This window comes from Ailuropoda melanoleuca, chromosome X (assembly GCF_002007445.2).
Source record: "Ailuropoda melanoleuca isolate Jingjing chromosome X, ASM200744v2, whole genome shotgun sequence".
Taxonomy (NCBI): Eukaryota; Metazoa; Chordata; class Mammalia; order Carnivora; family Ursidae; genus Ailuropoda; species Ailuropoda melanoleuca.
Genome location: NC_048238.1, coordinates 110,636,114 through 110,650,307, shown reverse-complemented (window position 1 = coordinate 110,650,307; position 14,194 = coordinate 110,636,114). Strand labels below are relative to the sequence as shown.

Genomic DNA, 14,194 nt, shown 5'->3' with positions numbered 1-14,194 from the left:
ATTTCACTCCACTCTCTGTCCCCATGTTCACCTTGTCTTCTCTGTTTCTGTGTGTGTCTTTCTCGTCTTCTATATCTTATGCGGATGCTGGTCATTGGGTTTAGGGCCCACCCTAATCCAGAATGATCACATATTGAGATCCTTCACTTAATCATATCTGTAAAGACCCTTTCCCCAAGTAAGCTCACATTCAGAGCTTCCACGTGGACATGTCTTTTGGGGGACCACCATTCGACTCTCTACAACAGGTGTATTAGTTTTCTATTGCTGTATAACAAATGACCCAAAACTTAGTGGCTTTAAACAGCACACATTTCTTAATCCCAGGCTCCCTGAGGTGGGAGTGTGGGCTTAGCTGCCCCTCTGCTCAGGACACCACCAGGCTGCAATCCAGTTGTTGGCTGGTTGTGTTCTCATCTGAATGTGTGGGCCTCAATGCTTCTGGAAGCAGCCCTTAGGTAATGATGGATGGGAGGACGTCTTAATTAAAAAAAAAAACACCATTAAAGAACTTAAAGCAGTATTCAAAAATTTCCCAGAAAAAAATAGGCTCCAGGCATTTAAAAAATTTTTTACCAAGAATTTCAAGGATTTCCTAACTTATGCAAACTATCCCAGCAATAAGAAAATGAGGAAAATCTACCAAAATTTATTTTTATGAATCTAGTATAACATAAAAATGGACAAGTATAGGAAGTTATAGCTAAAAAATCCTAAAGAAAATATTAGCAAATCAAATTCTGCAACTAAAACCTCTGGTTTGTACATTTCAAACCTCTGGTTTGTACATTGACTTTTGCGGTGTATGAATTATGTCTCAATAAAGTTGTTAAGGAAACACTGAATCCGGGGCGCCTGGGTGGCGCAGTCGTTAAGCGTCAGCCTTTGGCTCAGGGCGTGATCCTGGCATTCTGGGATCGAGCCCCACGTCAGGCTCCTCCACTAGGAGCCTGCTTCTTCCTCTCCCACTCCCTCTGCTTGTGTTCCCGCTCTTGCTGGCTGTCTCTATCTCTGTCAAATAAATAAATAAAATCTTTAAAAAAAAAGAAAGCACTGAATCCAACAGTATATTAAACACACACACACACACACACACACTACAACGAAGTAAGATATATCCCAAGAACACAAGGATGGTTCAGCATCAGAAAAATATATCATTGTCATTCAATGCATATAAAATTAAAGGAAAAAAATATTACCATCTCAATAGATCCAGAATAGGCATTAGATATAAATCAATACTTGTACCTGATGAAAATTCTTAACAAACTAACAATAGAGATAACTTCCTTAACCTAATTAAGATTAGCTACCAAAAAGCTTACAGCAGGGGCGCCTGTGTGGCTCAGTCAGTTAAGTGTCTGCCTTTGGCTCAGGTCATGATCTCGGGGTCTTAGTAGCGAGCCCCGCATCTGGCTCCCTGCTCAGCAGGGAATCTGCTTCTCCTTTTGCCCCTTCCCCTGCTTGTGCTCTCTCTCTGTCTCAAATAAATAAATAAAATATTTTTAAAAAGCCTACAGCAGCCATCATACTTGTTGGGGAATAAATTCCGTCTGCCTGCTACCACGACTGTTTACCTTTGCCCTGGAAGTACTAGCCAATGCAATGAGAAAAAGAAGCAGGATGGGTATTTTAAAAAAGGAGACTTATCAGCATTTGAGAATTATTGAACTGTGGATTCTATATCACAAAAAAGAAGAGAATCAATGAGCAACTTATTAAAATTAATAAAAACTGCACCAAGGTAGCCAGATAGAAGATCAGCATATATAGATCACTAGTATTCTTTTTTCTTTTTTAAAGATTTTATTTATTTATTTGACAGAGACAGCCAGCAAGAGAGGGAACACAGCAGGGGGAGTGGGAGAGGAAGAAGCAGGCTCCCAGCGGAGGAGCCCGATGTGGGACTCGATCCCGGAACGCCAGGATCACGTCCTGAGCCCAAGGCACACGCTTAATGACTGCGCTACCCAGGCGCCCTAGATCACTAGTATTCTTAAACACTATCAATCACCAAGTAGAAAGTGAGTGACAAAGGAGATACAATTCATAAGAGCGATACCAATGAAAAGGTATCTCTGAGTAAACCTAACAGAAAATGTGCAACACCTTTATGGAGATAATTATCAAACTTAAGTGAAGAATGTAAAAGGCTGCCTAATTAAATATTTGAAGGGATGTACTATACTCATGAAAAAGAAGGCTTGGTATTACAAATATGACAATTCTTACCCAAATTAATCCCTGAATTAAATATAAATTCAATGTATTTGTGGGAACCTGACAAACAGATCTTAAAATTTACATGGATGATTAAAGTGGTAAAGATCGTACAGTATTTTTTTTTAAAGAACAAAGAAGAGTACTTGCCTTATCAGATATCAAGAAAATTTCAGCTCTAGTTATTAAAGCAGCCTGGTATTGGCTCAGAAGGGATCATGAGCAAGTAGGAAAGAAGAGTGTCTTCAATATAAGGGTGATGGGACAATTCAGTGCTCCACATGGACAAAAAGAAAAGTTCTTATCTTACTCCATTCTCAAAAATTATCTCCAGAGGAGTTAAATACATAAATGTGAAAAACCAAAATTCAAATACCATTAAAATAAAATAAGACAAATGGCTGGTAGTAGGAATTTTCTGAAACTTTCTTAAATAAGACATGAAAAGCACAAACGCAAAGAGATACATTTCACTACATCAAAATTAAAAGCTGTATTGATGAAAATCACCATTAACGTGGCTTATAACTAAACGACAGACTGGAAGAAGATATTATCAATGTATAAAACAGACAAGGAATTCATTTCAAAACTTTAATCAAGAACTCCTACAGATCAGGATGAAAATGACAAATCATACAACAGAAAAATAGGCTGAGATATAAGCCGAAAATTCATCGTAGAAGAAATAAAAATGACCAATACATCTATAAAAAGATATTAGATACGATTAGATATCAGGGGACTATAAGTTAAAATATCAACAAGTTACTGTTTTTATTCACCAAGTTGACCAAAGAAATTTCAAGTGCAAGGAGGATGGTACTCTCTTACATTTCTGAGGGGGGTGTAAATTGATAGAGCCGTTCCGTTCTACAGAACAATTTGACAATAAAAAGTAAAATAAGAGTGAACACTGTATGATACAGAGACATTTTTTAAATAACAGGGCAAGATTGGAAATAATCTAAACATCCATCAGGAGGAAAATAAGACATGTTTTAATTAGATGATGAAATGCTGCACAGTGATCCATTCATTCAACTATATTTCAGTCAGTGAACAAAATGAAGTCTGGGCCCTCATGAAGCATACACTCTAAAGAGAGGAGGCAGGCAATAAACATGTATGTATAGATTATCAGATGGTAGTTAGTTAGAAGAGGTAGGATAAAGCAGGTGTGGGACATAGAGCGTATGAAGGAGGGAGCAGTAACAAGCAATAACTTATATATATATACTATATATATTTGTATATATTATATTATGTTACATTATAAACATGTATATGTAAAGTTTATCCTTCAACGCGGCAATCCCACTCAAGATATGCTTTGAGCAATATGAAAATGCATATATACTATGTTGTTTATTGCAGCTTTATTTATAATTGAAAAATATTGGAATGTTGGAAACTACCCAGATGTCTAGACACAGAAGTAAGAATGAGGAAGCTCTCTGTGAATTGATATAGAATGAAATACAGGGGTTATTGTTGAGTGAAAAAAGCAAAGTGGAAAGCTGATATACAGTGTGGTGTCTTTTGTGTAATAAAGAAGGAAAAGTAAGGAAATATGCATGCATCTGCTAATCATTACAAAAAGAAACATGAAAAAGGTAACCCAGAAAACAAAGAAGTTGGTTACCTACAGCGGGTAGGGGAAACAGAGCAGGAGTACAGGAGTGAGTTGTATTTCTCTGAGTATGCCTTTTTGATTAGATTCGACTTTTGTGATCACGTTAATGTTCTTCATATTCAGAAAGAAAAATCAGTAAGAATGGGAAAGGTAAAAGGCTTAAAACTGAAAGCAAACGAACCTAACTATATATCAACTGTATACTATAACCACATTGAAAGGGAAAGAAAACACCAAGTAACTCACAAACACTATTTTTGAAAACTCTTTTTAAAGCTTACTTAACTATACTCTCAGTCTTGGGCAAGCTGCAGAGGCAAGAGGGACCGCCAAGAGATCCCAAGCTCTTAATAAGTTTGTTTTTGGTAGTGGGAAATTTGAAGCAATTTTGAAACTATCTCTGATGTATTATAGGATTAGGTAAATGAGTAAATTTGTTATTGTTTGGAGCCAGTGTTCTCACTGTGCAAGAAGGGAGATACAAATAAGCTTGTGGGGATGGATGTGGAATGAAGATATATGCATATGTGTATGCATGGATATGTGCATATGTATATGTATATGTAAATACGTCTCTGTGTATGCTTTTACTTACCTATTTTTAAAGATTTATTTTAGAGGGACAGAGAGAGTGAGTGAGCCAGCAGGGGGAGGGGCAGAGTGAGAGGGAGAGAGAGAATCCCACACAGACTCCCCGAGGAGCAGGGAGCCTGACTTGGGGCTCGATCCCAGGACCCTGCGATCATGATCTGAGCCTAAACCAAGAGTCAGATGCTTAACAGACTGATCTACCCAGGAGCCCCTGTGTGTATGTATACATTTAAGTACAGGCATATATTTCTTAGCTCCTTCCACTGAAAAAGCCCACTAGCAACAAGCACACCCAACAATCAGATGTTGGTCCCTATTACCATTCCTGACTGAAAGAAACCAGGGTTCCTCAGAAAAAATGGCTAATTTCAGAACTGGGGCAGAAAGTAAGGAAGTGGAGTGTCAAAAGGACACTGGGACATTGAGCTCCAAATCATCAGGACAGTAATGAATTATAAACTATTACAAAATGGAAACTTGTGAGTGCAAACCAATGATATAGAGACAAATGGGGAAAAAGATATTAATGAATAAATGAATGTTTATTTTTGCTTTTATTGCCTTTGCCTCAGGAGACATATCTACAAAAATGTTGCTATGGCCAATGTCAGAGACATTACTGCCTGTGCTCTCTTCTAGGACTTTTATGGTTTCAGGTCTCACATTGAGTTCCTTAATCCATTTTGCATTTATTTTTGTGCGTGGTATAAAAAAGTGGTCCAGTTTCATTCTTTTGCATGTGGCTGTCCAGTTTTCCTAACACCATTTGTTGAAGAGACTGTCTTTTTCCCATTGCATATTTTTGCCTCCTTTGTTGAAGATTAATTGACCATATAATTGTGGGCTTATCTCTGAGCTCTCTATTCTGTCCCATTGATCTATGCATCTATTTTTGTGTCGGTACCATATATCTTTGGATTACTACAGCTTTGTAATATATTTTGAAGTCTGAGATTGTGACATCTCCAGCTTTGCTCTTCTTTTTAAAGATTGCTTTGTCTGTTTGGGGTCTTTTGTGATTTCATACAAATTTTGGGACTGTTTGTTCTTGTTCTGTAAAAATGCTATTGGTTTTGGATAGAAATTGCATTAAATCTGTAGATTGCTTTGGGTAATATAGCCATTTTAACAATATTTGTTCTTCCAAACATAATATATAATATCTTTCCATTACATTGTGTTGTCCTTAATTTTTTTCATCAATGTTTTATACTTTTCAAAGTACAGGTCTTTTACCTCCTTGGGTAAGTTTATTCCTAGGTATTTTATTATGTTTGGTACAATTGTAAATTGATTGCTTTCTTAATTTCTCTTTCTGCTTCTTCTCTATAAGTGTATAGAAATGCAACAGATTTCTGTATACTGATTTTGTATCCTGTGCATTGTCATGTGTTTTTTTTCTTTCTACCTTGTTTGTTTGAATCAGGAACCAATTGGTGTCCATATATGGAATGATACACTTTTAAGTGGCTTTTAAACTGCAGGTTCTCCCTCTAGCTCAATTTTTTTCTTGCAATTTATTTGTTGAGAAAACTGTGTTGCTTCTACTATAAAATTCTCATGGCTGGATGTTGATGATTGCATCTCTGTGGGGGTAATTCAACGAGTTCCTCTGAACTTGATATTTCCCGTAAATTAGTAATGGGAATGAGAGGGCTGATCAGATTTGGGTTCAATTTTTTTCTTTGCAAGACTAATTCATATGTGGAGTTGGGAGACTCTAACACATCTCTCTCAGTAATTGGCAGATCAAGCGCACAAACTATCAGTAAGGATATGAGTTTGAACCATTGGCAGCCTAATCTAATGAACAAGTACAGAACATGGCATCCAACTGCAAGACTGCACATTCTTTTGGGCACACATGGAAACTTTACAAAACACTGGCCATATACTGGAACCTAAAGCAAATCTTAATATGTTTCAAAGGATGAAAATTACTCAGAGCATGATCTCTACCCACAGTGTAATTAAGCCAGAAACCCATGAGAAAGGGGTGGGGGGAGAGAACAAAATAGCGGCTTCTAACATTTGCACGCTGGCCTGGCACTCACAGCTAGGCCGTGTTGTTCTCTTACTGGACATAATCTCACAGAATACCAAACCGCAAACAAGGTTACTCTGAGACCATGATACAAAGAGATGAAGCAAGGCTACTTCATGAAGTTTTCTAAGCACAGATGAAGCCAAGGTCAACGTGCAATCCACAAACACCACACGCCTCCGTCTTGCTTGGCTGATATGGGTGCCTGGTACTGTTTTCCCGGTCACAGCGTTAGCCTTGCTGTAGTCTGCTCCCACTTTATAAAGGAGATTTATTGAGATCTTCAGTCACAGAATTGTCCTTGCTTTCTGACAGCATCTAGAACAAACCTTCCCCAAGATCACAGTAGGTTCTTCCTACCCCTCCACAAGGTGTGATCTCCCTCAGTGCAAAGAGTAATAGGCTTAACTTGTTCACCTATTGATGGGTTCCTGGGTGTCTTTGGCAGCAGGAAATTGAGACTTATAACAAAAAGATAACTAGAAAAATTCCCACATGTTTGGAAATGAAGAAATACACATTTTGCGGTACCTGGGTGGCTCAGTGGGTTAAGTGCCCAACTCTTGATTTCAGCTCAGGTCAGGATCTCAGGGTCCTGAGACTGAGCCCTGTGTTGGGTTCTGTGCTCTGTGGGGAGTCTGCCTCTGTCTCTCTCTCCCTTTGTCCTTCCCCCTACTCGCACACACGCATGCATGGAAGTGTTCTCTCTAAAATACATAAATAAATCTTTTTTTAAAAAAAGAAATACACATTTAAATAACCTATGGTTAAAAGATAATAGCATGATGGAAATTAGGAAATATTTTATTGAACGATTAAAAAAATACTACACATCTGAATCAGTAAGTGGTCTGACAGGAAGTAGGTGCCATATGCAAACTAAGTAATTTGAGGAGAGTTACGTAAAGGGGTTGAGGTGGCTTTGTAAAGTGTCAACTTGGCTAGCCTGAACTACATTTCTCAGAATTCCCTTTCTTTTAGGTTTCAGTTCAGGTGGGCCATATAAGAGATTCTGTTGGGAGATTTGGAGAAGAGAAGGGAAACACATATAACTGAGAAGGTTCTCATAAATAGAAGATAGAAGGAGCAAAATAACAAGAAAAATACAGATAATGCAATAGAACAAATGGATCAAAGGCTTGGACAGACTTTTTTTTTTTTTTACAGTAGAAGAAACCCAAATGGCCTATAAATATATGAAAGGTGCTCAACTTCATTTGTCATTACAGAACTTAATACTACCATGAGATAGTACACACCCACTAGATCGGTGGAAACCAAAAAGTTTGATGATTCTAAGAGTCAGCAAGGCTGTGCAGCAATGGAAATTTTCACATACTGCTAATGGGGGCGTGTGTTGGAAAACTGGTCGGCACTTTGTAGAAAAATTAAAGGCCTTTTCCTCTATAAGCCAGCGTTTGACTGCCAAGTGTACAAATTCTGAAGAAACTTGTGTACATTGGCACCAGGAAACAGTGTAAATGGTTGTGATGGGTTCGACAGTGGCCCCCCAAAAGATATGTGCACATCTTAACTCCCAGACCTTTGTTAATGTGACCTTACTTGGAAAAAGGGTCTTTGCAGTCATGATTAAGTTAAGGCTCTTGAGATGAGATTATCCTGGGATATCACAGTGAACCCTAAATTCGGTGACAAATGTCCTCGTAAGAGAAAGGCAGGGGCATATTTGAGATAGACAGAAGAGGAGAAGGCCATGTGATCAGAGAGGCACAGATTGAAGTGATATGGCCACAAGCCAAGGACTGACTCCTGCAGCTACCAGAAACTGGAAGAGGCAAGGATAGAGTTTCTTCTAGATCTTTCAGAGGAAGCAGAGCCCTGCTGACACTTTGATCTTGGACTTCTGGCCTCCAGAACTGAGACAATGAATTTTTGTGGTTGTCAGCCACCAAGTTTATGGTGCTTTGTTATGGCAGCCACAGGAAACTAATACAATGGTTTTCCATAGCATTTGTGTACTGAAAACAATCCAAATATCCAGCATGGATAGAATGGGTAAATACATTATGGTAAAGTTATGCCATGGAATACTCTACTAGAATAAAAAGGAATAAATTCTCTATATACTACAGCATGGATAAATTTTAAAGACAGAGTGTTGAGTGAAAGAAACAAGATACAGAATACATATATTAGAACTGCATTTCTATAAAGTTTAAAAACAGGCAAAATTAAACCATGTTATTTATGAATGGATGGATGTTTAGGTGGCAAAACTCTGATGATTACCATAGAAGTTAGGGAACTGATTGTGGGGAGACACGCTGGGGCTGGAGAGTGGGGCTCTAGCTCTTGATCTGGGGTCCGTTACAACAGTATGTTCTTTTCTATAAAGTGCAGGAAATGTATATAAGATTTACGCCCTTCTCTGCATCTGTGCTGTACTTCACAATCTGAACAGTTAAAACATTAAAAAGCAGAATTAAGATGATGGCTATTTGCGAAGACATGCCTTCTATATCTGGAAAATTTAAGAGAATCTGCTCTTAAAAAATGTTACAAGGAGTAAGAGGAATACGGTTAGTGGGCTGGTACAAAATCGTTGAGACGAATGACAAATTAGAAGACATAATGAAAGAAAAGCCTCCAATTAACAAAAAGAAATAAAGTATGTGGAATTAAATTTAAGAAATACGCAAGATCTATGTAAAGAAACTTTAAAATGTTCCTCAGGGACATTAAAAAAAAAGCTTGAATGAATGCAAAGGTCTACTGTGTTCTCAGAAAAGTGTGACTTCATAAAGGTGCAAAATCTCTCTACATCAAACTATAAATTAAATATGATATCAAACGTTTTATGACAATAGAATTTTTTGGAACTTTTTAAGATGATTCTAACGTTAATATAGAAAACTAAAGGAGTGAAAATCGCCAGAGATAGTCTTAAAGGAAGACTATGAGAGAAGCACTAGTCCTATCAGATATTAAAACATAATAAAAAGACAGCAATTAAAAAGCATTGTGGTACTGGTGTATGAATAGAATGACAGAACAATAGAAAAAGTAGATACTCTAAAATACACCTAAATCCGAACAGGAAATTAGTATATGATAAAAATATTATTTCAGTTCCCTGGGGGAAAAACGGATTCTCAATAAATGGTATTGGGACACATAGGTGGCCACCTGGGAAGAGTATAAAGTTGAATCCCTATTCACAATATACAGCACTTGAGATTTCAGATGGACCAGACTTAAAGATTAAAAAAAAAATGAAACGATAAAAATACTAGAAGAAACCACGTTAAATTTAAAATACGTTGGAGGAAGAAAGACTTTTGAAAGTATGATTTAGACCTCAGGAGCCAAAAAAAACCAAAAGCTCGGTTCATTCAACACATTAAAAACAAAAAGTTTCTTTAATACAAAAGTTACTGTTACGAAGTCCAAGGAAAATGATAAATCAGGAGAATTATTTGCAACTCGTATCAGAGACAAGGGGGCTAATTTTTCCATTATGTAAATAGCTCCTACAAAATAGTAAGAAAAATGTCAACAACTCGATAGCAAAATGGGCAAAAGCTGTGAATACAGTTCACAGGAAAGAAATACAAATGATTTCTAAGTAAGAGAAATCAAAATTGAAACCATAATGAGATACCGTTTTTTTTTCATTTATCAGATTGGCATGGGTGTGGGCAAACAGGCACTCACTGAGTCCGAGCTTGCACAACTTCTATGCAGCTACTTGGGGACATCTATCAAAATTACAAACGCATACACATTTTGCCCCAGCACCTCCACATCTAGGAATTTATTCTACAGATACAGTTGCATACCTGTGAAATGTAAAGAAATACTGATAGACATTAAAGAGCATGAAGAAACTATGTGCTGATATGGAACCATCTCCACCATACACTGGTAACTTCAAAAAGGAAGGCAGTGGCGAATATGGACGGTATGCTGGCATTTGTGTAAAACAAGAGTGTGTGTGTGCATGCACGTGTATGTATATGCACAGAATATCGATGGATAGTTGTTGAAGCTGGGTGATGGGTACATAGAAGTTAATTATACTATTTGCTGTTTTTGTGTATGTCTGAAAATTTCCATAATACAAAGTAAAAAATATTCTTAGAATAACAAAAACAAAAAGAATATCTCTAGAGGGGTACACGCGAAACTAATAACGCTGGTTACCTCTGCATAAGGACAGTGTTTGATGGAGAAACAGACATGCAACAATGGTTGTTTAGACACAAAGATGTTCGAAAGTAGGCTGGGTTTTGGTTAGTTGCTCGAGGGTGTCAAAAGAAAGGTCTTTATGATTTTCTTGGTATTTTCCTGACCACACCAAGATAGTTGTGAAGCTCCAGCCATCAAATATGTGTTCCAGGTTGGGAGAGAGAAAAAGGGGCAAGAAGAGGACTAAAAGGAGGAAGCTGTCACTAACTCAGCTCTCTGTAAAGAACTTTCCAGAAGCCTCACCCAATGACTTCCGCTCTCATTTCATTGGCCACTCCTATCTGTAAGGGAGGCTGAGAAATGTAGAGCTGGTACAAGAGAAATCACAAGAAGGGTCAAAATAAATGGATAAAAAAAATGCTAGAAAAATACTAACAGAAAAAAGTAGATAGAGCGATACTACCATAATGTAAAATAGAACCCAAAACAAAAAGCTTCCAAAGAGACAAATATAAATATTCTTATAAATAAAAGACATAAGCCCAAAGAAGTTATAATAGGCATAAACTTCTGTGTCCAACAGGGCTTCATAATATATGAAGCAAAAAACTGATAGAAGTTCAGAGAGAAATGGACATAATCAGAGTAGAAAACACTTACCGTATTCCTGTCAGGAATTGACAGACCAAGGAGACAAAATGTAAGTAAGAATATAGAGGATTTGAGTAACACAGTCATGAGCTCTACCAAACTGCACCTTACAATCAGATTACACAGCTTCTTCTCTGATGTACATGGAACATTATCCAGAAGTGATTATGTATTTGGTCACAAAGAAAATCCCAACAAGTTCAAAAGCAGAAATCATATTCATTGAGTCCAAAACATTTAAATTAGAAGTTACTAACCAAAGGAAAGCCTCTGACACTGAAAATAATGACTAACGAAATGAATAAAGAGCAAAAAGGCCAGAATAGTTGAATAATCAAAACAAAAAAATTGCACAAACTCAGAGTCATTTTGGTCAAGAGAAAAGAATGTGAAGAAATGAAAAAATATAAGAAACAGGGTGGATTATAATTTCGGATGCAATTACAATTTTTCTAAAAATTGTAAGAGAATACCATATACACACAGCTTCATATGAACGAGTTGAAAAATGTAGATAAAATGGGTAACTTTCTAGGAAAATATAAATGATAATAATTGGTCAAGAGGTGTAAGAGCAGAATAAACCAATATCCGTAGAAGAAATATAAACATTGTCAAGTATCTGTCCTTCAAAAGTGCACCAGGCCCAGGTGGTTTTATGGTTAAAGTCTACTAAACCTAAAAAGAAATAGGTAATCATTTTGTCCAAACCCTTCTCTGCTTTGGAAAGTATGGAAAGCATTCAAATACATTTTTGAGGCTATTATAATCCTGATTCCCAGATTGGACTAAGCAGAGTAAGAGCTCTGTGTAGACCAGTCTTTCTTATAAAAAGACACTAAATCATATCCTTTATCATGCCCAAGTAGGGTTTTCCCCAGGAATGCAATGATAGATTAATATTGACAGTTATTAATATAATTCACTTTATTACTGGTTAAAGAGGAAACGTAAATGTGTTGTCTCAATTGATGTAGGAACAGCATTTGATAAAATTGAACAGCAATTCATGCTCTCCTTGCCACTCTTTTGTAAAGGATTCATCCTGATCAACTTGAAACACGAAAGAAATACAAGATAATATATTGGAAGAGAAAAAAAAACCCTAATTATTCAGAGATGTTATGCAAAATCATCAGAGGTCATATGAGAGCTTTTCACAAGCTCTACCTTCCCAGCAATTAGCAATTAACTAATAGGTTATATAAAAACTCCCGATCCGACGAGCAACACTACCGAATGCTTCGGACAGAAATGTATTAAACTGTGTAAGACTAATGCGAAGAACAATATAAAAACTCACTATAGGACATAAAAGCAGGCCTGAATAAAAGATGAGCTATGTTCTTGGAGAGAAGGACTCAACTTTAAAAGATGTCAGTTCCCCGGAAATTAATCTATAACTTTGATACAATCCCAATAAAAATCCCAAAGAGATTTTAAAGGAAACTGATGAGCTGGTTTGTAAATTCATTCTGAAGAGAAATGCACAAGATAGGTGAAAAAATTTAAAAGAAAGAACCCATTAGATATCAAAACATATTATAATGTTATGTAATTGAAACAACATTGATGCCAGATTCAGCAAACCAATTGATGGGACGACAGAAATTGTAGAAAATTTGGCAATTTAGTATCCATCCATCCATCCATCCATCCATCCATCCATCCCTTCATTCATCTGACAAACAGTGATTGTCCACGATGCGTCAGATACTGTTTTGGGGGTGAACCAAACAAAGCCTCTGTTCTCATGGAAACGATGGTGTTGGGACAACTGGCAATCCAAATAAGGAAAACAAAACAACAGTTTCTAAACAGATATCATAGATGAAAAGAGATTCCTGATTAAAGTACTAAACGTGAAAAAAACTATGAAAAATGAGCTATAAAACAAATTTATTAAAAGGAAACTAGAGAAGTATATCTTTCTAGTCTTTAGATAAAGAAGATGCTATTAAGCGAGGCACAAAATGCAGACACCATAGAAGAAAAACACAGTACATCTGACAGCATAAAGAAGAAAAATGCAACTTCTGCGTCACAATAATTAAGTTAAAAATAAGTGGAAGAAAGCATACGCAACATGTACAACAGATGAAGGGTTAACGTCAAGCATATAAAAACCCCTACAAGTCAATAGGAAAAATGGCAAAGAACAAGTAGTTCGCAGAAGTCTCAATGCGAATGACCTATAAATATTTGAAAAGATAATCGACTACACTTGTAATCATGAAAACTACCAATGAAAACAAGGAGCTACAATTTTTGCCCATCAGTATTGGCTAGAGTGGGGGGCAGTGGGAACTCTTGTACACGCTTGGTACAGACTCTCTTGGAGAGAAGTTTGGCAGTATTTTTTTTAAATGCCTGTACTCTTCGAGCCCACTTCTGCATGTCTGTCGGGGACACTGTTCTTTGTCTCTATCCAGGGCTGTTCTTCCTGGGTACTGGGGGGGGGCTCAGCTAGGCTGTTTCCCACCCTCCCTTGGTGGGTAGATGTGGTGGCCACGTGAGCAAGGGTTCACCAGAGGAATGCAAGAGTGGCCATGTGTCCAGCTTCTGCCTCACCTGCTCCAAAGACAAGCGCTCACCCTGGACGTGTGCTATTGTCATCCCTGCCCTTCACTGGATCCAGAGCACAGCTGTGTCTGTGTGGGAGCTTACACTGCAGTCAAGGCAATGCCCTCGAGCTGAGCTCCTGGGCATGGTTCCTGGACCACTGCTCAGCTGCAAGCTTCCCTTAGTGGTCCATGATGAGGCTAGTGCAGATATCAGGAGGAAGCGCTGGAAAGCTTTTATAGCAATTCAACATCACCATGGTATCTTTTTAAAAAAAGATTTCTTAATTCACTTTGTATAGAGAGGGCATGTGTGGGGAGGCATGCGGAGCGGGGGGG

At 37.5% G+C, this 14,194-nt stretch overlaps 1 protein-coding gene across 1 annotated transcript in view; it reads right to left on the bottom strand.

Annotated features, from left to right (window-relative positions):
* Nucleotides 1-964: 964 nt before the first annotated feature.
* Nucleotides 965-14,194, bottom strand: part of LOC117797373 (N-acylglucosamine 2-epimerase-like) — a 15,608-nt gene continuing 2,378 nt past the window's right edge. Inside the window, exon 3 of the mRNA XM_034648967.1 lies at nt 965-1,011. Within this exon, the coding sequence (XP_034504858.1) occupies nt 1,006-1,011 (6 nt within the window). The 3' untranslated portion in view covers nt 965-1,005. The remainder of the gene's footprint in view (nt 1,012-14,194) is intronic.